At 41.0% G+C, this 21,399-nt stretch overlaps 1 protein-coding gene across 1 annotated transcript in view; it reads left to right on the top strand.

The window, feature by feature from the left end:
* PAAF1 (proteasomal ATPase associated factor 1) overlaps nt 1-21,399 on the top strand; it is a 103,792-nt gene that overhangs the window by 77,959 nt on the left and 4,434 nt on the right. The window contains exons 10-11 of the mRNA XM_004467346.5: nt 8,437-8,519; nt 19,776-19,858. Coding sequence (XP_004467403.2) covers nt 8,437-8,519; nt 19,776-19,858 — 166 coding nt within the window. The remainder of the gene's footprint in view (nt 1-8,436; nt 8,520-19,775; nt 19,859-21,399) is intronic.

The following is a 21,399-nucleotide window of genomic DNA, read 5'->3' on the forward strand; positions in this document are numbered from 1 at the left end:
ACTGTCCTCCAGAATGGTTGGATCCTTCTGCATTCCCACCAGCAGTGGATGAGTGTTCCCCTTCCTTCACATCCTCTCCAGCACTTGTATTCTTCTGTTTTTTTCATAGCTGCCAATCTTATGGGTGTAAGATGGTATCTCATTGTAGTTTTGATTTGCATTTCCCTGATAGCTAGAGATTTGGAACATTTTTTTATGTGCTTTCTTGCCATTTGTATTTCTTCTTCGGAGAAGTGTCTGTTTAAGTCTTTTTCCCATTTTTTAAATGGGTTGTTTATCTTTTTATTTTCAAGATATAGGAGTTCTTTATATATGCAAGTTATAAGTTTCTTATCAGATAAATGATTGCCAAATATTTTCTCCCACTGTGTGGGCTCCCTTTTTACTTTCTTGACAAACTCCTTTGAGGTGCAGAAGGCTTTAATTTTGAGGAAGTCCCATTTATCTATTAGTTCTTTTGCTGCTCGTGCTTTTGGTGAGATATTCATAAATCCATTTCCTATTACAAGGTCCTGTAGATGTTTCCCTACACTGCTTTCTAAGGTTTTTATGGTCTTGGCTCTTATATTTAGGTCTTTGATCCATCTTGAGTTGATCTTTGTATAAGGTGTGAGATGGTAATCCTCTTTCATTATTCTACATATGGCTACCCAGTTCTCCAGGCACCATTTGTTGAATAGGCCACTCTCTCCCAGTTGAGAGGGTTTGGTGGCTTTATCGAATATTATGTGGCTGTATATGTGAGGTTCTATATCAGAGCTTTCAATTCGATTCCATTGGTTTATGTGTCTCTCCTTATGCCAATACCATGCTGTTTTCACCACCGTAGCTTTATAGTATGTTTTGAAGTCAGGTAGTGTGATTCCTCCAATTTCGTTTTTCTTTTTCAGTATGTCTTTGGCTATTCGGGGTCTCTTTCCTTTCCAAATAAATTTCATAGTTAGTTTTTCTAGTTCCTTAAAGAAGGCTGCGTTGATTTTTATTGGGATTGCATTGAATGTGTAGATCAGTTTTGGTAGGATAGACATCTTAATAATGTTCAGTCTTCCTATCCATGAACAAGGAATAGTCTTCCATTTATTTAGGTCTTCTTTGATTTCCTTGATCAATCTTGTATAGTTCTCGTTGTATAAGTTCTTTACCTCTTTAGTTAAATTTATTCCTAAGTATTTGATTTTTTTATTTACTATTGTGAATGGTATTTGTTTCTTGATTTCCTCCTGTTCTTGCTCATTATTGGTGTACAGAAATGCTACTGATTTTTGCGCATTGATCTTATAACCTGCGACTTTACTAAACTCATTTATGAGTTCTAGAATCTTCGTTGTAGATCTCTCAGGGTTTTCTATGTATAGGATCATGTCATCTGCAAATAATGAAATTTTGACTTCTTCCTTTCCAATTTGAATGCCTTTTATTTCTGGTACTTGCCTCAGTGCTCGAGCAAGTACTTCTAAGACAATGTTAAATAGGAGCGGAGACAGTGGGCATCCTTGTCTTGTTCCTGAGTTTAGAGGGAAGGAGTCTAGGATTTGTCCATTGTAAACAATATTGGCTTTAGGTTTTTCATATATACTCTTTATCATGTTCAAAAAATTCCCTTGTATTCCAATCTTTTGGAGTGTTTTTATCAAGAAAGGGTGCTGTATTTTGTGAAATGCTTTTTCTGCATCAATAGATATAATCATGTGATTTTTTTTCCTTCAATCTGTTTATATGGTGTATTACGTTGATTGATTTTCTTATGTTGAACCATCCTTGCATACCTGGGATGAATCCCACTTGGTCGTGGTGTATAATACGTTTAATGTGTTGTTGAATACGATTAGCAAGTATTTTGTTAAGTATTTTTGCGTCTAGGTTCATTAGAGAAATTGGTCTGTAATTTTCCTTTCTTGTGATGTCTTTGTTTGGCTTTGGTACTAGGGTAATGTTGGCATCATAGAAGGAGTTGGGTAATGTTCTTTCTGTTTCGATGTTTTGGAATAGTTTCAGCAGGATTGGTGTCAGTTCTTTCTGGAATGTTTTGTAGAATTCACCTGTGAAGTCATCTGGCCCTGGGCTCTTCTTAGTTGGGAGATTTTTAATAACTGATTCTATCTCTCTGCTTGTGATTGGTTTGTTAAGATCATCAATTTCTTCTTTTGTCAATATGGGCTGCTTATGTGTTTCTAGGAATTTGTCCATTTCCTCTAGATTGTTATTTTTGTTGGAATATAGTTTTTCAAAATATCCTCTTATGATAGTCTTTATTTCTGTGGGGTCAGTGGTGATATCGCCTTTCTCATTTCTTATTTTGTGTATTTGCATCTTCTCTCTTTTTTTCTTTGTTAGTGTTGCTAAAGGTTTGTCAATTTTGTTAATCTTCTCAAAAAACCAGCTCTTGGTCTTGTTTATCTGTTCAAGTGCTTTCTTATTTTCTATTTCATTTAGTTCTGCTCTTATCTTTGTTATTTCCTTCCTTCTTCTTCCTGTTGGGTTACTTTGTTGTTGTTTTTCTAATTCCTTCAAATGTGCAGTTCTTCAATTTTTGCTCTTTCTTCTTTTTTGATATATGAATTTATGGCTATAAACTTCCCTCTCAGTACTGCTTTTGCTGCATCCCATAAATTTTGGTATGTTGTGTTATCATTATCATTTGTTTCAAGGTAGTCATTGATTTCTTGAGATTTCCTCTTTGACCCACTGTTTTTCTAAGAGTGTGCTGTTTAATTTCCAAATCGTGGTGTGAAATCTGGGCTTCTGTCCCTTGCAAATCTCCAGCTTGACTCCACTGTGGTCAGAGATAATGTTTTGTATGATTTCAATCTTTCTGAATTCGTTCAGCCTTTCTTTGTGGCCTAGCATATGATCTATCTTGGAGAATGATCCATGTGCGCTTGAGAAAAATGTATATCCTGCTGTGTTTGGGTGTAGCGATCTATATATGTCTATTAGGTCGAGCTCCTCTAATATACTATTCAGATGTTTTGTTTCTTTGGTGATTCTCTTTTGAGATGTTCTGTCCAGAGTTGATAGTGGTGTATTAAAATCCCCCACTATAATTGTAGATATATCTATTCTTTCACTTAGTTTTTCCAGCGTTTGCCTGACGTATTTAGAGGCACCCTTGTTAGGGGCATAGATATTTATGATTGTTCGATCTTCTTGACAGATTTTCCCTTTCACTAAAATGTAGTATCCTTCTTTGTCTCTCACAATTGTTTCACATTTAAAGTCTATTTTGTCTGATATTAATATAGCTACTCCTGCCTTTTTTTGGTTATTGTTAGCTTGTATGATTGTTTTCCAGCCATTCACTTTCAATCTCCATGCGTCTCTGGGTCTAAGATGTGTCTCTTGTAGACAGCATATGGATGGGTCATATTTCCTTATCCATTGTCCCAGTCTGAATCTTTTGATAGGTGAGTTTAATCTGTTGACATTCAGTGTTATTACTATCAAGGAATTATTTGTGTTAGCCATATTTTGATTGGATTTGTGTTTGTCATATTTTGTTTGTATATTTTTTTTTGTCTTTTTTTTTGTTGTTGTTGGTCTTATACTCTCCTCCAACTGTGCCTTTCCTGTTTTTTCCTTTCTTCCTGCAGAACTCCCTTTAGAATTTCTTGAAGGGGAGGTTTCTTGTTGGTATACTCTTTCAGTTTCTGTTTGTCTGCGAATATTTTGAACTCTCCATCATGTTTGAATGCTAGTTTAGCTGGATAGAGTATTCTTGGTTGGAAATTTTTTCCCTTTAGTACCTTGACTATATCATACCACTGTCTTCTTGCCTCCATGGTTTCAGAAGAGAAATCAGCACTGAATCTTATGGAGCTTCCCTTGTATGTGATGGTTTTCTTTTCTCTTGCTGCTTTTAGGATTTTCTCTTAGTCTTGAGCATTGGATAATTTGACAAGTATATGTCTTGGGGTGGGCCTGTTGGGGTTTATGACTTGTGGAGTGCGCTGTGCTTCTTGGATATGTACATCTGTCTCTTTCAGTAGATTTGGGAAGTTTTCAGCCATTATTTCCTGCAACACTCCTTCTGACCCCTTTCCCTTCTCTTCACCTTCTGGAATGCCTATAATACGTATGTTTGAGCGTTTTGCATTGTCATTCAGGTCCCTAAATCCTAATTGGATTTTTTCTATCTTCTTATTGACCCCTTCTACTATCTGTTTGATTTCTGATGTACTGTCTTCCACATCACTAATTCTCTGCTCTGTCTCTTCTAGTCTGCTGATATTTGCTGCAAGTGTATTTTTGATTTCTTGAACTGTAGTGTTCATTCCCATCATATCTGTTATGTTTTTGCGTATGTCTGCAATTTCCCCTCCAAGTGATGTCTTCATGTTGTTAACCTCTTTCATTACTGCATCAAATTTGTCAGTGATAAATGTTCTGAGATCTTTCATTGCTTGTGCCAAGTTTTGCTCCCCTTCGTGATTATTGGTTTGTTGATTGGATTCAGCCATGTTTTCCTGATTATTGGTTTGGTTTGTAGATTTTTGTTGCTTTCTGGTCATCTCTTTATTTTGACGAATTTAATCGGTTCCTTAGCTTCTTTGTCTGCTCTTGGAGGTTAATTAGTTTTTATTTTTGCATAGGTGTTATATCTTCTCTTTGTCACTTTTTTCTTCTTATTCTAGTTACTTGTTGTTGGTTAAGTTCACTTTAGAGGAAAGTATTAGTGTTGGGGAAAGGCAATTGTGTAAGCAAGGGAAAAGTGTAAAGTAGTATTGGTGATGTATGTTAACAAAGCAAGAATATGAGATCTGGGAGGATGGAGGTTAGATTCATGTAGATTGTATAGAGTTATAGCTGTAGGTAGAGTACCTTTTATGAAGTAGATGACTGAATATGGGAGGAATATGGTATGAACTACAAAGCTCTTGTTTTCATGAGAGAGGGAAAAGGAAAAGAAAGGTAATAGTTTCAAGAGTGGATAACAGACAGAAAACAGAACAAAGGTATTAGAAATTAAGAGTTAGACACTTTGTGGATCAAAGAACGGGAGGTGGGGGGTGGAATATAGGAGAGACAGTAGATGATAGTGGATATCAAGATGCAGGGGAAGGGGGATAGTGTAGGTAGCCTAAATCAGTTCACACAGAAATGAGGCAGTGGAGGATGGGAAAACCCAGCAAATGTGAGGTGTTCCCTGTAGCACCTATTGTATACTTGAATTAAAATAAAATAAGTGGAAGATGAGGGGCAAGAGGGAAAGAGAAAACCGAAAAAAAACCTAATTATAATAAAGAAAAAAAGAAAGACAAGAAGAAAGGAAGAAAGAAAAAGAGGATGGGCAAACGGTGGGGAACGGATAGGGGGAAGAGAGATACAGGTATACACGTGTCACAATTGCAACACTATCTAAAACAACAACTTCCCCCCGCTTTGCCCTAAAACCCCCCGTCTGTCTGCCCAAATGGGTCTGCAAGCGCCTCCCTTCCCACAAACCCCCAATAGGCCGCCCAGGGCCCACGAACTCCCCAGTACTGCAGATGCTCCAAAAAAAAAATAAATAAATAAATAAATTAAATAAATTAAAAAAACAAAAACAAAAACAAAGAACAGAAACCCCTCCGCAGGCCCGGCTCCGCCCACCGCTGCCCGCCGCGGAGGCCTGGACCGTCTCTGCCCGGCTCCTTACGCCGCCGCGGCCTGGCCTGGCTCCGCCCGGCTCCGCTTGCTACAGCGGCCCAGTCGGCTCCCGCGTCCACCTCCCGCCGCTGCGGCCTGAACCGGCCCCGCCCGGCTCCGTACGCCGCCGCGGCCTGACCCGGCTCCGCCTGGCTCCGCTCGCTACAGCGGCCCGGCCCAGCTCCGGCGTCCGCCTCTCGCCGCCGCGGCCTGCACCGGCCCCGCCCGGCTCCGTACGCCGCCGCGGCCCGGCCCGGCTACGCCCGGCTCCGCTCGCTACAGCGGCCCAGGCCCGGCTCCGGCGTCCGCCGCCCGCCGCCGCGGCCTGAACCGGCCCCGCCCGGCCCCGCCCACCGCTGCGGCCCGGCTCGGCCCGGCTTGGCCCCGCCCGGCCCCGCTCGCCGCCGGCGCAGCCCGGCCCGGCTCCGGCGTCCGCCGCTGCGGCCCGGCCTGGCTCAGCCCCACCGAGCGGGGCTAGATGCCTCGTCTCCGCCTACCCAAGGAGGGAATCCTCTACAGGTAGCTGGGATCTCCGTGTATATTTCACAGACGGATCCTCTCTGTTACCTTCCCTCCAAATCGATGTCCAGACACCTCCGGACCAGCAAAAATCCCGAAACAATCCGGTCCCAAAGAGTCTCCAACGCCGCCCAGCCGATTCCCTGCCGAAGACCCTAACAGGGATGTTCACTCAGCCGCCATCTTGCCCCCTATCTACCCCATCATTACTTTTTATGCATTTCCATTTTAGCAACTGTAGAAAGTAAGAAGTGGAATCACATACCAAATGTCTAACTGTTCTATCAGCAATTGTATCAATACCAATACGATATTTCTGGTATTTATATTTATCCAAATGGTTACCTTAACTGGCGATCTTTATTTGTTTATGCCACTTTGAACCACTGCCTAGTGTCCTTTCCCTTTGGTCTGAAGAACCTCCTGTAGCATTGCTTGTATGGTAAGGCAGGTCTAGTGGTGACGGATTCCCTCATCTTTTGTTTATCTGGAAATGTCTTAATCTCTGCCTCATATTTGAAGGAGTTTTGCCAGACATAAATTTTTTGATTCTCAGATTTTTGCTTTTAGCACTTTTAATATGTCATCCCACTGTTTCTTGCCTCCATGGTTTCTGATGAGAAATTGGCACTTAACGTTCTTGAGGGTCCCTTGTATGTGACAAGTTGCATCTCTATTGTGGCTTTCAGAAGTCTCTTTGTCTCTGGCATTTGAAAGTTTGATTAAAATATACTGTGTGGGTCTATTTGGATTTACCCTGTTTGTGCTTCATAAAGCATGTTGGATGTTTATATTCATGTTCATTAAATTTGGGAAGTTGTCAGCTATTATATTTTTGAATATTCTCTCTGCCCCTTACTTACTTTCTTCTCCTTTTAGGAATCCTACCATACTAGATGGTGTCCCATAGGTTCCACAGACTCTGTTCACTTTTCTTCTTTCTTTCTTCCTTCTGCTCCTCAGAATGGTTAATTTCAATTATCTGATCTTCAGATTCACTGATTCTTTCTTCTGCCAGGTCGAATTTGCTATTGAACCCCACCACCACCTCCAGGGAATTTTAAATTTCTGTTAATGTCGTCTTCAGCTCTGTGTGCTTCCTTTTCATCATTTCCAACTCTCAGTTTTTGTTCTCTTTGTGTTTATTTGTTGATTTCCTGATTTCCTTTAGTTCTTTATTCTTGTTTCCCTTTAACTCATTCAACATATTGAGGACCTTTTTTTAAAAAGTATTTTTCTGGTATATCCCAGTTCTATTCCTCCTTATTAATGGTTTTTAATGGTTTAATTTTCCCCTTTACCTGGGCCATCTCTTCATGCTCCTTTGTATTTTTTGTAAAGTTTTGTTGAAATCTGGTCATTTTGTCATTTTGATGATGCATTATCACTGGGTTTTATACTGTGAGGTTTTTGTTCTGTACTCTTGTATCCAGCTGGTTTATGACAGAGCCTTCCTTAATAGCCAGGAGCTAATCGAAAAAGAAAAAGTAAAAAAAACACCTTTCCCAGTCTTCACGGATTGACCTGTGCAACTTCTATTCCTCAGGGCTTATCCTTACAATGAGTTTAAAGAATAGCTCTTAAGGACCTCCCTGATCCTTTCTTCACATGCCTCAATTTCTTGGGCATGTACACCTGGCACTAAGAATTCCCCTGTTAACATGGTTGCGAATGTTTCTCTTTCCTATGAACATGTTTTCTGTGGTTCCAAGCACTGCACTGTATGTCCTACAGCTGGCACTCCCTTGCTCCAGACAGCACAACTTGACTGCTCTCCCCCAGTGTTCTAGAAGAGAGTTCTGAGAGCTGCCTTCTGCATGCAAGGCAAGTCCCTCTGGCCACCACCAGGCAGATTGGGCCAGACATACGTGTTCCCAGTATGTGCACAAGGGTTGCTCTGTCCCTCCAGAACCAGGAAAAGGGATCCACGCTGAGATTGCAGGCTGGCTCAGTACCAAGCCAGTGAAGGTGGCAGTGGATCCAGCTAGGGTTTCATGAGATCCTACCATGATCATGAAGTAGCTTTTATTCTTGATTTGGCATCTACCCTCTTAGTAGAATCCTTTGTTTTCTGGAGATTTAAGAGAGATGTTTCTGGCAGTTCTTGCTGGTTGTTCAAAGCTTCTGTGTCCAGTTAAAAGTTTTGCTGGGGAAAAAACTATATGGATGTTTAATTTTCCTCCATATGTGTTCTGGTTTGTTTTTATGTGGTTGATACTATGTGTTGAATGTAGTCAAGCATTACTTCTGAAGAAATTAAAGTAAAATTGCCCCTTTTACTCTGGATCCTAGGGTTCCAGTACAAGTCGTCCACAGATCGGGAGCACCAGTTCTGTCCCTGCTGAGATTCAGAGATGGATTCATTGCTAGCCAAGGTGGGTCCAGGGGCCAGGTGAGAGAAGTTTCCATGTAATTTAATAATTAAACATAGTTTTAATTCTGATAAATTGTTGGTTAGGGGCATAGTCTTCATGATGTTTTGGGACATTGTGCTTATCACTCTACATTGTTATGTCTTTGTACCCCTCTAGTCCAAGCTCCTTGGGAGTAGGGACTGTGCCATGCTCATTGTGCTGTCCCCAGCATTCAGTTTGGTGCCTACCATGTAGTAGGTACTCAGTAAACATTGCTAGAGTAAATAAGTGTCTCTTCTTACTGCAAAACACCAAGAATTCAATAATGAGCTAGTTAACATCTCTGCCCTAAAGGAGCTCACAGTTGGTAAGGAAGACATCATGTGAGCACGTGAATAAGTATTACAGCAGAAGACCGTATGGGAACCTGGAGAACAGCTCCCCCTGGTGGTAAGAGTGCTGTTTGGGGAGGCTTCACAGACCAGGTGACCTGTTAGCTGATGAGGATTTTACCAGCTGAATGATGTAAAGATGGACATTTAAAACTGAAGCTGCAGTATGTGTACAAAGGCATAGATAAGGGAAAGGAGGCAAAAAGGAAGAAACTAGCATTAATTGAGTGCCTGCTAAGTGGTTTTGATGTTTTACACACATGTTGTAGGAAAGTGAGCAGCTTAGTTTAGTCAGGGCAAAATATTTGGAATGGAGTTTGGGGTTGGGGGTGTGAGAAAATGCATGGAAGAGGGTGACCATTAAAAGAGACTATGGATTCTTATAATGATGTAGTTGAAGAGGGTGGACTGGAAGTACTGGAGGGACCACCTAACTTGAGTATTTCAGTGTCATTTGTTAGGATGTTGTGACTCTTAATAACAGATTATCAGGAAGCGGACTTGGCCCAGTGGTTAGGGCATCCGTCTACCACATGGGAGGTCCACGGTTCAAACCCTGAACCTCGACCCGTGTGGAGCTGGCCCACGTGCAGTGCTGATGCGTGCAAGGAGTGCCATGCCACGCAGGGGTGTCCCCGCGTAGGGGAGCCCCACGCGCAAGGAGTGCACCCTGTAAGGAGAGCTCCCCAACGTGAAAGAAAGTGCAGCCTGCCCAGGAATGGTGCCACCCACACGGAAAGCAACAAAAAGAAACACAGATTTCTGTGCCACTGACAACAACAGAAGTGAACAGGGAAGAACACATAGCAAATAGACACAGAGAACAGACAACTAGGGGGTGAAGGAGAGAAAAATAAATAAAATAAATAGATCTTTAAAAAAAATAACGTTATCTAGCTAAAAATGATTTAAATAATTAGGGAAGTATACTGTTTCATTTAACAAGGACTCCAGGTGTAGGGCAGTTCCAAATTAGATTAATTTAGAGATTCAAAAACAAAGTTAACAGAAGAAACTTGACAATATAAATCAGTGTGGTTTCCTGGATTGGATCCAGGACATCAAAGGAAAAAAATATTAAAGGGAGAACTGGTAGAATCCTAATAAATTATGAAGTTAATAGTAATATCCCAATGTTGGTCTCTTAGCTTTTGTTGGTTTGTAAATTTTAAATTTTTTATTTGAAATAATTTCAAACTTACAAGACAGTTACAAAAATAATACAAACCCAATACAGAGAACTCCAACATACCCCTACTTCCCAGATACCCAAATCCACCAATTTTAATATTTTGCCAAACTTGCCATATCATTCTATCTGTCCATCAGTCTGTCAAGCCATATATCCATCTCTCTTGTCTGTCTATTAATCAGTACATTTTCTGAATACTTGAATGTAGGTTATATACATCACGCTCCTTGAACACTTAATAATGCCACGTGCATTTCCTAACAAGGATATTCACTTATACACCCACCTTAAGTGCCGTTTTAGTTTGCTAGGCTGCCAAAATGCAATATACCAGAAATGGTTGGCTTTTTTTTTAGGAGGTACCAGGTCTTGAACCCAGGACCTTGTACATGGAAAATAGGCACTCAGTCCCTGAGCTACGTCCACTTCCCAATGAGAGTTGTTTTTTTTTTGTTGTTTGTTTTTTAGGAGGTGCTGGGAATTGAACCTGGGACTTCATACATGGGAAGCAGGTACTCAACCACTTGAGTTACACCCGCTCCCAGTTAGCTTTTTTTTTTATTTTTTAAAAGATTTATTATTTATTTATTTCCCTTCCCTCCCCGCCCATTGTCTGCTCTCTGTGTCCATTTGCTGTGTGTTCTTCTGTGTCTCCTTGCATTCTTGTCAGCAGCCCCAGGAATCTGTGTCTCTTTTTGTTGCGTCATCTTGCAGCATCAGCTCTCCATGTATGCGGCGCCACTCCTGGGCAGGCTGTTCTTTTTTCACACAGGGCGGCTCTCCTTGTGGGGCGCACTCCTTGTGCGTGGGCTCCCTTGCGCAGGGAACTTGCTCATCACCCCTGCACATCAGTGCTGCACGTCAGCCAGCTCACCACACGAGTCAGGAGGCCCTGGGTTTGAATCCTGACCTCCCATGTGGTAGGCAGATGCTCTATCAGTTGAGCCAAATCTGCTTCCCCCAGTTAGCTTTAACAACGAGGATTTATTAGGTTACAAGCTTACAGTTTCAAGACTGAGAAAAAGTTCAAAATAAGGTATCATCAGGCTATACTTTCTCCGCAAAGACCAGCTGCCAGGATCCTGGACTCCCCTCTCTCCTGGCAAGGCATATGGTGGCATCTGCTGGTCTCTCCCTTCTCTTCCAGGTTTTGTTGCTTTTATATTCTGGCTTTCTCTCTGCTCTGTGACTTTTTTTCTCTGTCTCTGTTTTCAACCGTTTATAAAGGACTCTAGTAAGAAGGCTAAGACCCACCTGGGTCATCCCTTAATGAAATAACCTTATCAAAAAGGTCCCACCTACAATAGGCTCACACCCACAGGAATGATTAGCTTTAAGGACATGATTTTTCTAGGGTCCATAAAAGCCTCAAACTACCACAAGTGCAGTTATCAAGTTCAAGAATTTAACATTGCTATAAAACCTATAGTCAGTATTCCAGTTTTTTCACATGACCCAGTAACATTCCCTTGAACATTTCTCCTCCCTTGATAGAGCCCATCCAGGTTCATGTATTGTATTTATTTATTTATTTTTATTTTTATTATTTTTTTAAAGATTTATTTATTTATTTCTCTCTCCTTCCCTGTCCACCCCAGTTGTCTGTTCTCTGTGTCTATTTACTGAGTGTTCTTTGTCCTCTTCTGTTGTTGTCAGCGGCACGGGAATCTGTGTTTCTTTTTGTTGCGTCATCTTGTTGTGTCAGCTCTCCATGTGTGCAGCGCCATTCCTGGGCAGGCTGCACTTTCTTTCGTGCTGAGCGGCTCTCCTTATGGGGCGTACTCCTTGCACGTGGGGCTCCCCTATGTGGGGGGCACCCCTGCATGGCACAGCACTCCTTGCAGGCATCAGCACTGCGCATGGGCCAGCTGCACGTGGGTCAAGGAGGCCCAGGGTTTGAACCGCGGACCTCCCATGTGGTAGACGGACGCCCTAACCACTGGGCCAAGTCCGCTTTCCTATATATTGTATTTAATTGTCATAGTCTCTTTAGTTGCTCTCTTTTTTAAATTGTGGGAATATACTCACAACAGAAACTTTCCCATCCAAAACCCTCAAAAGTATACCATTCAGTGGGATTAATCACATTCACTATTTTTGCAGTACCCTCACCACTTCCCTTACTAAAGACTTTCTCATCTCCCCAAACAGAAACCCTACACCCATTTTTCCATTAAGTCCCCGTTCCATTCCCCTGCCCCCTGCCTCTCTAATTTCTATCTCTATGGGCTTGCATATTCTTCAGTATTTTTTTTGTAGTTACCATGGACTTTAATTTAACATCCTAAATCTGTAATAATCTCATTTGCTTTAACACCAACTTAACTTCAATAGTATACACAAACTATGTTCCTATAACCCTTCATCCCTTCATCTTTAAGTAGTTTGTATCACAAATTGCATGTTTATACTTGAGTCCAAAAGCACTGATTTATCATTACATTTTATGTTTGCCTTTTAGATTATGTAGGAAATAAAAAGTGGAGTTATAAATAAAACAATAATAGTACTGGCGTTTATATTTACCCCTGTCATTACCCTCACCAGAGACCTTTATTTCTTCATGAGGCTTTAAGCTATTGTCTGTTGTCCTTTCCTTTCAACTTGCAGTCTAGTGGTGACAAACTCCTCCATCAGCTTTCTTTTATCTGGGAAGGTCTTAAACTCTCCCTTTTTTTTTCTTTTTTTTAAGGTACTAGGGCAGGGGAATGAACCCAGGGAACTCGTGAGTAAGAAGCCAGCACTCAACCATTGAGCCACATTGGCTCCCCTGAGTTGTTTTTTTCGTTTATTTCCTTGTTTTGTTTTTAGGAGAAACTGGGAACCGAAACCAAGATGCTTAATCACTTGAGACATGACCACTCCCTTCCCCCTCATTTTTTAAAATGTATTTTTTATTTATTTTTAAAAGATACATAGATCACACAAAATGTTACGTTAAAGAATATAGGAGATTCCCATATGCCCCACTCCCCACACCCCCCACTTTTCCCATATCAACAACTTCTTTCATTAGTGTGGTATCACTCATTTTTGAAGGACAGTTTTGCCAGACATAGAATTCTTGTTGACAGTGTTTTGCTTTAAGCTTTTAAAATATGCCATCCCACTTCCTTCTTGCCTTCATGATTTCTGATGAAAAATAAGCGCTTAATCTTTTTGAGGCTCCCATGTATATGACAAAGTTGCTTCTCTGTTGTGGCTTACAGAATTCTGTCTTTATCACTGGAATTAGATAGTTTTATTATAATATGCCCTGGTATGGGTCTGTTTGGGTTTATTCTATTTAGAGTTTGTAGAGCATCTTGGATTTGTATATTCATGTCTTTCATTAAATTTGGGAAGGTGGCAGCCATTAATTCTTTGACTATAGTCTCTGCCCCTTTCTCTTTTTTCTCCTTTTGGAACTCTCACAATGCTTGATGATGTCCTACAGTTCCTGAGACTTTGTTCGCTTTTCTTCATTCTTTCTTCCCCTCCTCAGAATAGATGATTTCAATAGTCTGATCTTCAAGTTCACTGGTTCTTTCTTCTGCCAGCTCTGATCTCCTGTTGAATGCCCCCTAGGGAATTTTAAATTTCTGTTAATATGGTCTTCCACTCTGTTTGGTTCTTTTTCAATATTTCCATCTCTTTGATCATGTTTTCCTTGAGCTCGTTTAATATATTGGGAACTATTTTTTAAAAGTCTTTGTCTTGTATGTCCTTATTCTGGTCCTTTCACTGATGGTTTTTAATGCTTTAATTTTCTCCTTTGCCTGGGGCATCACTTCCTGTTTCTTTGTATGTTTTGTAAAGTTTCATGGAAACCTGGACATTTCAATATTCTAATGTGTTATCACTGGAATTTAGACTCTGAAGTTTCTGCCACTTAAGCTTGTATCCAGCTAGTGTTATGACAGAGCTTTCCTTGAATGCCTGGAGCTAATGCAAAAAAAAGAGAGAGAGAGAGAGAAGACCTAGTCTTCACAGATTGAATTGTGTAAATTCTCTTCTTTAGAGCTTATCCATTCAATGTGTTTAGAGAACAGCTTGAGGCCACAGTTTAGCAGTTACCCTGTCTTTTCTGAACATGCTTGTCTTGGGCATGCTCATGTGGTCCTGAAATTTCCCCTGTTGAATATGAATCTGAATGTCCCTCTTCCCTAGGAAACAGTCTCCTCTCAGTCCCAGGCACTGCAAGGTATATCTTACAGAGCCAGCAATCCCTTCCCCAGGCAGTTACTACTTGCCTGCTGTCCCACAGCATTTTGAAGTAGAACTCTGTGAGTTGCCTTCTACATGCAGGGCAAGTTATAGGATGGCAAGTCCCTCAGGTCACTACCAGATAGATTGGGCCAGCATTCATGCTTCCAGTATGTGAATGAGGGTTACTCTGCTACTTCTGGAACTGGGACCAGGGTCCCACTCTGGGAACACAGGCTGGATCCACGCTCAGCTGTGAGGGGTAGGGGAGCAGACAGCCAGGGAACTATGAGATCCCACCGCTTTTACATAGCCTTTTTTCTCAGTTCGGTGCTCTTCCTGTTACTGTAGTTCTTTAAGTGTTTTCTGGAACTTTGAGAAAGATGTTTCTGCCAGTTTTTGCTTGATATTCAAAACTTCTTTATAAGGATGGAGCTCTAAAACCTTTCGCTCTGTCATCATAATTAGGGTGGGACTTTGTTTCTTAGTTTTGACAAATGTACTGTGGTAATGTAAAATGACAACATTAGGAGAAACTGAAACTGTTGACGGGCATATCAGAACTTTCTTTACTCTTCATAATTTCGCTGTGACTCTAAAATTATTTCAAAATGCTAATTTTTTTAAACTAACAAAAGATTTAGCAAGGAAAAATAAAAAGAATCAAAGTCAAGAACCATGTTTCTTTCTGTCTTCCGACTCTCTCCCTAGTATGCTGGCTTTGTCTTCAGCCTTGTTTCCTTATGGTCACACTGCAAGATAGCTGTAATAACTCTAATCCTCCCAAAACAGTGGATACTCTTACCCTTCTTAAGAATGAGCAAAATTTCCTCAGGAGCAGCCCAGCCCACTTGCTGTCATTTCTCATTGGCCAGAATTACATCATATTCCCTTGCCTAAGGCTGCTGCTGGCAAGGGAAATGAAATTATCTTAATTGGCTTGAGCTAATCAATGGGGATTCTGTTAATGAGGAGAAAGAGGACAATAGTTGTTGTGTAGGCAGCCAACAGTGTCTGGATTTCCATGGCCATCTCTTGGACATGTAGGTACCTTTCCTGCCTATCATGACCGCTGCCTCATTTCCCCGCTCTTCTCCTTTGGCATTTGCAGGCCATAGGAAAGAGATTCGGGTTCTGTAGACTGATTTTCTAGCATTCTGTGCTCTCTCTCTCTCAGTCTCTCTCTCTTCTGCATGAGTTGGCACTGGCTTGGTGATACAAACATCTGCTGTTATAGAACCTTGATAAGAGAACAGCTAGCACAAGCTAGTGGCAGTTTCCCTGGTGCCGCTGCCACCATCTATTATGATCCTTTTTCTTTGATTCCCTTTGCTCCCAGGTTTCTGGGATGAATTTTGCTGCCATGCCTCTTCACTTAGAACTCTCTGCAGTCTGGTGGTCTCCAGTCCCATCTCTCTGCTGAAACTGCCTTCTTGCTTGATGTAGTGGCCTGTTATGTGTACAGTACTGTGTTATCCACTAGTCTCTGTTTCCTTGAAGGCAAGTACCATGTCTTCATCTCTGTATCCCCAGCTCTTGCACAGGACTGAAGACTCAGGAAATGTTTGTTGAATGAATGAGTAAAAACATCCTCATCTTTCACGTGGACTCCTTTTCTTTTTCTTTTTAATTTCCGCATGCCCCCTGCCCCATTGTCTGTTTTCTGTGTCCATTCACTGTGTTCTTCTGTGTCTACTTGTATCTTGTTCAGTGGCTCCGGAAACCGATCCTGGGACCTTCTGGAGTAGGAGAGAGGTGATCATTCTCTTGTTCCACCTCAGTTCCCTAGTTCGCTGCATCTCATATTGTCTCTTCTCTGTGTCTCTTTTTGTTCTGTCATCTTGATGCATCAGCTCTCCACATTGGCTGGCACTCCTGTGCGGGGCGGCACTCCTGCACAGTATGGCACTCCTGCACAGGGCAGCACCCCTGCTTGGGGTGGCAGTTCTATGCAGGCCGGCACTCCACGTGGGCCAGCTCAGTGCATGGGCCAGCTTCCTTTCACCAGAAGGCCCTGGGTATCGAACTCTGGACCTCCTGTATGGTAGACATGAGCCCAGTTGCCTGAGCCACATCCATTTCCCTCACATGGACTCTTGTAATGAATTCTGTTACTATAATTTCCTTCTTAAATCTGTTACCTCCTTTGACTTGTGTGACACCTATAATTTCCTGTTTATTCTCTCTCTAATTACTGCTCTTTTCTTTGGTTTCAATAGCTAATATTTGTAAGGGCCTAGCATGATTTGTGGTATATTGTAGGTTCTCAAATTGTTTGTTGAACTTGAATCCTTTTGCTATTTCTACTATTGTTGCCATCCCTAAACCAGAGTTATTTCCTGAGTTCAGTTTCTGTCCTCCCAACTTTTCTTTCTTCACACTTCCTCAAGAACCAGCTGTTCTCATGGTTTCAGCTGTCATTTCTTTATGATTGAAATCCATAGTTCCAGTCTGAATTTCTAGTTAGACCTCACTTTATTGGGCAACATCATGATGTAGAAAGAACAGATTTTGGTCCCAAACTGAACTAAGCTTAATTCCTCACTCTATCACTTACTATTAGATTCAGCCATATGAAATTCCCAGTATTTGATGATTTTTTACTCTAAAAAAATGGTAATTTCATATGGCTCTACTTGATAGCACTATGATATATCACTTCACGTCTCTAAGCCTCAGTTTCCTGACAGATAAAATATGTGAAACACTCAATACAATGTAGATATTCTTTAAATGATGGCTTCTTCTTAGTCTTGCTACTACCCTTTGCCCTGAGAAGCCCTCCTCGGCAGTATTCCTTATCGTCATACTCCAGTGATAAGGCACATACTCATGAAAAGTAGAATTATGCTACAGGGCAAGATACATTGAACTATAAAAGGAATAATAAATGATATAAGAGATGGATTTTTAAAAAGTTTATTGTTTGGATGGTGAGAAATGGCTTCCTGGAGGGAATGGGAGTAGAGCTGGGGCTTATCAGGTGGATAAGATTTGTATATAGAAATCAACTGAAGAATGCAGAAGAAGAACTGTAGTATTCAAACTTTTTTTATAGGTGGGGAAAGAAACTCAATAGTAGGTGTCACTTTTCCTTGCTGAGTAATAACAGTAGGAAACTGATAAGATTACAGTTGATTTTCTACTCTAGCTTAAAGTTAGAATTGAGACAGGGATGTGGCCATGCATCCTGGAGCCCTACTGCTGGAGCTCCTGCTGTCTCATGGCAGCTCTGAAATCAGCTTAGCATCTGTGCAAGCCAGCAGGTAGGCCACCTAGGGCCTCTGCATTTCTTCCCTGCCCTGCCTTGCCTTTAGGCCATTTTATTGACTATTAGCATCTCTATTGCAAAAGATGTGTAAGTAAGAGGAAGGGTACCAGGTGGAGAAGAGTTAACTCAGGGCTCTTCTACTTTTTGTCACTCTTTTATAATGGAAAGAAGATGAGGCATAGCATCTGTTTTTCATATCTGAAGACAAAGGAAGTAAAATTATGACTATTTTTAGAGGACAAAACTAAGATCAATAAGAGAAACTTATCAGGAGTCACAGTTTAGTTCAGCATAAGGAAAAGCTCTCTGCTGCATAAGAAAGAAGTTGACATTGAGGTGGAAGCACCCTTGTCTCTGAAGGTGGACAAACAAAGGCTGCTGGGCCACTTTTCAAGGTATTGTGGAAGGGGCTCTACCGGCTTTGAAGTTGGACATAGATGATCTTTGAGGTCCTTTGGAACTCTTTGATTCACTAGTGAGGAAATTGCCAAATGAAAAGTTGTTTTTTTTTAAAAATTTTTATTATGGAAATTGTCAAAAGTATACAGAGGTAGAAAGAATAGCATCATGAACCCGAGGTACCCGTTATCCAACTTCAACTAGTCTAATATGTCACTAATCTTGTATCATCTTGTTTAACCACTCTCTTTCCTCAGCCCTCATAATTTTTAAAAATAATTTTATTTTTATTCCCCTCCGCCGCCCTGCCTGAGATGACTCCCTTGTCTGTCTGCTTGTTGTCTGCTTGTCTTCCTCAGGAGGGGCTGGGAACCGAACTTGGGATCTCCCATGTTGAGAGGTGAATACCCAACTGCTTGAGCCACTTCCACTTGGGGCTCGTTGCAGCTCGTTGCAGCTCACCTTCTTTAGGAGACACCGGAAACTGAACCAGGCACCTCCCATGTGGGAGGCGGGTACCCAATTGTTTGAGCCACATACGCTCCCATGGGTGATTTTTACTTCTCTGTTTTCTACATTTTTAAATTTTTCTTTAATGATCATGTGCTACTCTCATACTAAGTGAAACAAACAAATCACCTTAATCAGCAATTTATAGACCATCCCAAGTTTTATTTCTGCATGCTATTCTTGAAAAATTGAGTTTAATAATTAGATATACTTTTATTCTCTTGGTATAATTTTTCTCCTCTTTCTAGTGTATGTTGTCAAATTTATATGTTGAGGAATATTTTGGGAGCATAGATTTTTCTTAAGAAAAACATTGTATTGTCAAATTCGCCATTAAAAACATTGTCAGGAAGTGGATGTGGCTCAGGTGGTAGAACTCTCTCCTACCACATGGGAGGTCCTGGGTTCAGTTCCCGGTGCCTCCTAAAGAAGACAAACAAGACAACAAGCTGACACAACGGGCTGCTGTGGTGAGCTGATGCAACAAGATGATGCAACAAAGAGACATAAGGAGGAGAACACAATGAGAGATAACAACAAGCAGGGTGTGGAGGTGGCTCAAGCGATTAGGTGCCTCCCTCCCACATGGGAGGTCCCAGGTTAGGTTCTGCCTTTAGCAGAAATTGGTAATTAAAAACAACCCTTCTGGGAAGCGGATGTTAACTCAAGTGATAGGGTTTCTGTCTGCCAAATGGGGGGACTTGGGGTCAATCCCTGGGGCCACCTGGTGAAAAAAAAGAAAAAGAAAAAGAAGAGAAAGCATGCCTACACAGCAAGCCAGTGCCCACAAGGTGAGCTGAGTGTCTGCACAGCGACCAAGTGCCCACATAAGTGAGTCATGCAGCAAGACAATGATGCAACAAAAGAGAGACGAAAGGGAGAATCAAGGTGAAGCGCAGCAGAAATTAGAAACAGAAGCGGCACAGGTGACAGCGAACCTCTCTCCACATCAGAGGTCCTCAGGATCGAATCCTGGTGAGTCCTAGAGGAGAAGGACGAGAATACAAAAAGAGAAATAGACACAGAAGGTCACACACAGGGAATGGACACAGACAGCAAAAACAGCAGGGTGGGGGGGAGGGGGGAACCCTCTGCCCACTGTGCTTCGACTTGGCCCTCAATGTCCTCCCCAACCCAGCATTCTGGGCAGCCACTATAGGTCATTCCATAGTTGACGCACAAAATAAAACCTGTTTGCTGTTCTGAGTACTTAGTACTGTCTTCTTAGGCTAGTACCATCTGAAGAGAAATAAAAATGAAGATTGAATTGTTAACTCCTTTGGATTCAAATTTCTTTTCAGTTTCTAAATTTCCTTTCTTTCCTTTAGGTGATGGAAGTTGTTTCATTATCCAGCAAGACTTAGACTATGTCGTTGAGCTCACCGGAGCTGACTGTGACCCTGTGTACAAGGTACAGGCCTAAGGGGAGCAGGCCCAGGAGATACTTGCCCAGGATCTAGGCTTCGGGGGGTTGACTTCAGCTACTCTGTGGTGACTATGACTGATAATTTTTATTTCAGATATAAAAATCAGAATTTTGAGCCAGAAGTGACTTCATCACTTGCTGGTTCTAGAAACTTGAAAAAGTACTTTAACCTCCTCATCTATAAAATGAGGATAATAAGAAAATGCATGTGAAAGCTCTTTGTAAATTTCCACCTGACAGATTTTTATTTATTTTATTTTATTTTAAAAGAAGCTTTAGATTCCATTTTACATTGAAATATAAGGGATTCCTATATACCCCACCCCTCCCACACACACACTTCTCCCCATTAAGGACATCTTTCATTAGTGTGATACATTTGTTACAACTGATGAGTACATATTGAACCATTGCTACTAACCATGGTCTGTAGTTTACATTATGGTTTACACTTTGTACTGCACAATTTTACAGGTTTTGACAAACTATATAATGGCCTGTATCCATCATTGCAATGTCATGCAGAACAATTCCAGTGTCCCAAATATGCCCTATTTTACGCCCATTCCTCCCTCACCCTCCCCTCAGAACCTCTGGTGATCACTGACTTTGTATCAGTGTTACAAGTTCTTCCATTACTAGACTAATATAAGCCTACTTTAGTCCATAGTTGCATTCCCCCTTATGTTTGTCCATTCCTCCATCTTGAGGATTTGGGGTGGTGATACCTGCTGTGCTTCAGATTGAGAGAGGCTGATTCATTTATTTGATTAGAGTAGAAAGAGGAAAATTAAGGGGGAAATAAAATTTATTGACCAGACACTGCTGCATGTTTTCTATATAGGATGTCATTTCATTTTTGTTACCATTCCTTGAGGTGTAGGTATTATTATCCCTATTTTTTCTTATAATTTTTTAAAAAGCTATACGCTGAATAAAAATTCAAACAATACAGAAGTATACAAACTTCAAAATCTCCTTTTAGACCTATATATTTCCACTCCTGTCTCCAGAAGTAACAAGTATTAAAAGTTTGGCATATATCTTCCAAGACAGTTTTTGGAGGATTTACATACTTATATCTTTGTATTTATGCATTTATGTAAATAATATAGTTTTATCTTTTGTGCATTATTGGGATTATTCTGTATGTATTGCCCTATTACTTGTTTTTTTTTAATTTAACATCATGGCACTCTTTCCAGGTAAATGCACGTAGATCCATCTCATTTCTAAAGATTCCTTCCTCGTCTTGTGTATTGTGAATTAACATAAACTTTACATTTTATAAATGAGGAAACTGAGACCCAGAGAGTTGAGAAAATTGTCCTAGGTCAGGCAACTACAAGGCAGCAAACCTGAAATGAAGCTAACCTCAAAATTCATGCTATTTCCACTAAGTTTGTGATTCTTAACTTTCTTCAAGTCTCAGTCTTAGAGAAGTTGATGAAATCCTCCCCAGAAAAAAAGTCACATATTCAGAACTTTTTTGCATGAAAATTATGAGTTTCAGGGGTACCCAAGTC

This window comes from Dasypus novemcinctus, chromosome 10 (assembly GCF_030445035.2).
Source record: "Dasypus novemcinctus isolate mDasNov1 chromosome 10, mDasNov1.1.hap2, whole genome shotgun sequence".
Classification (NCBI taxonomy): domain Eukaryota; kingdom Metazoa; phylum Chordata; class Mammalia; order Cingulata; family Dasypodidae; genus Dasypus; species Dasypus novemcinctus.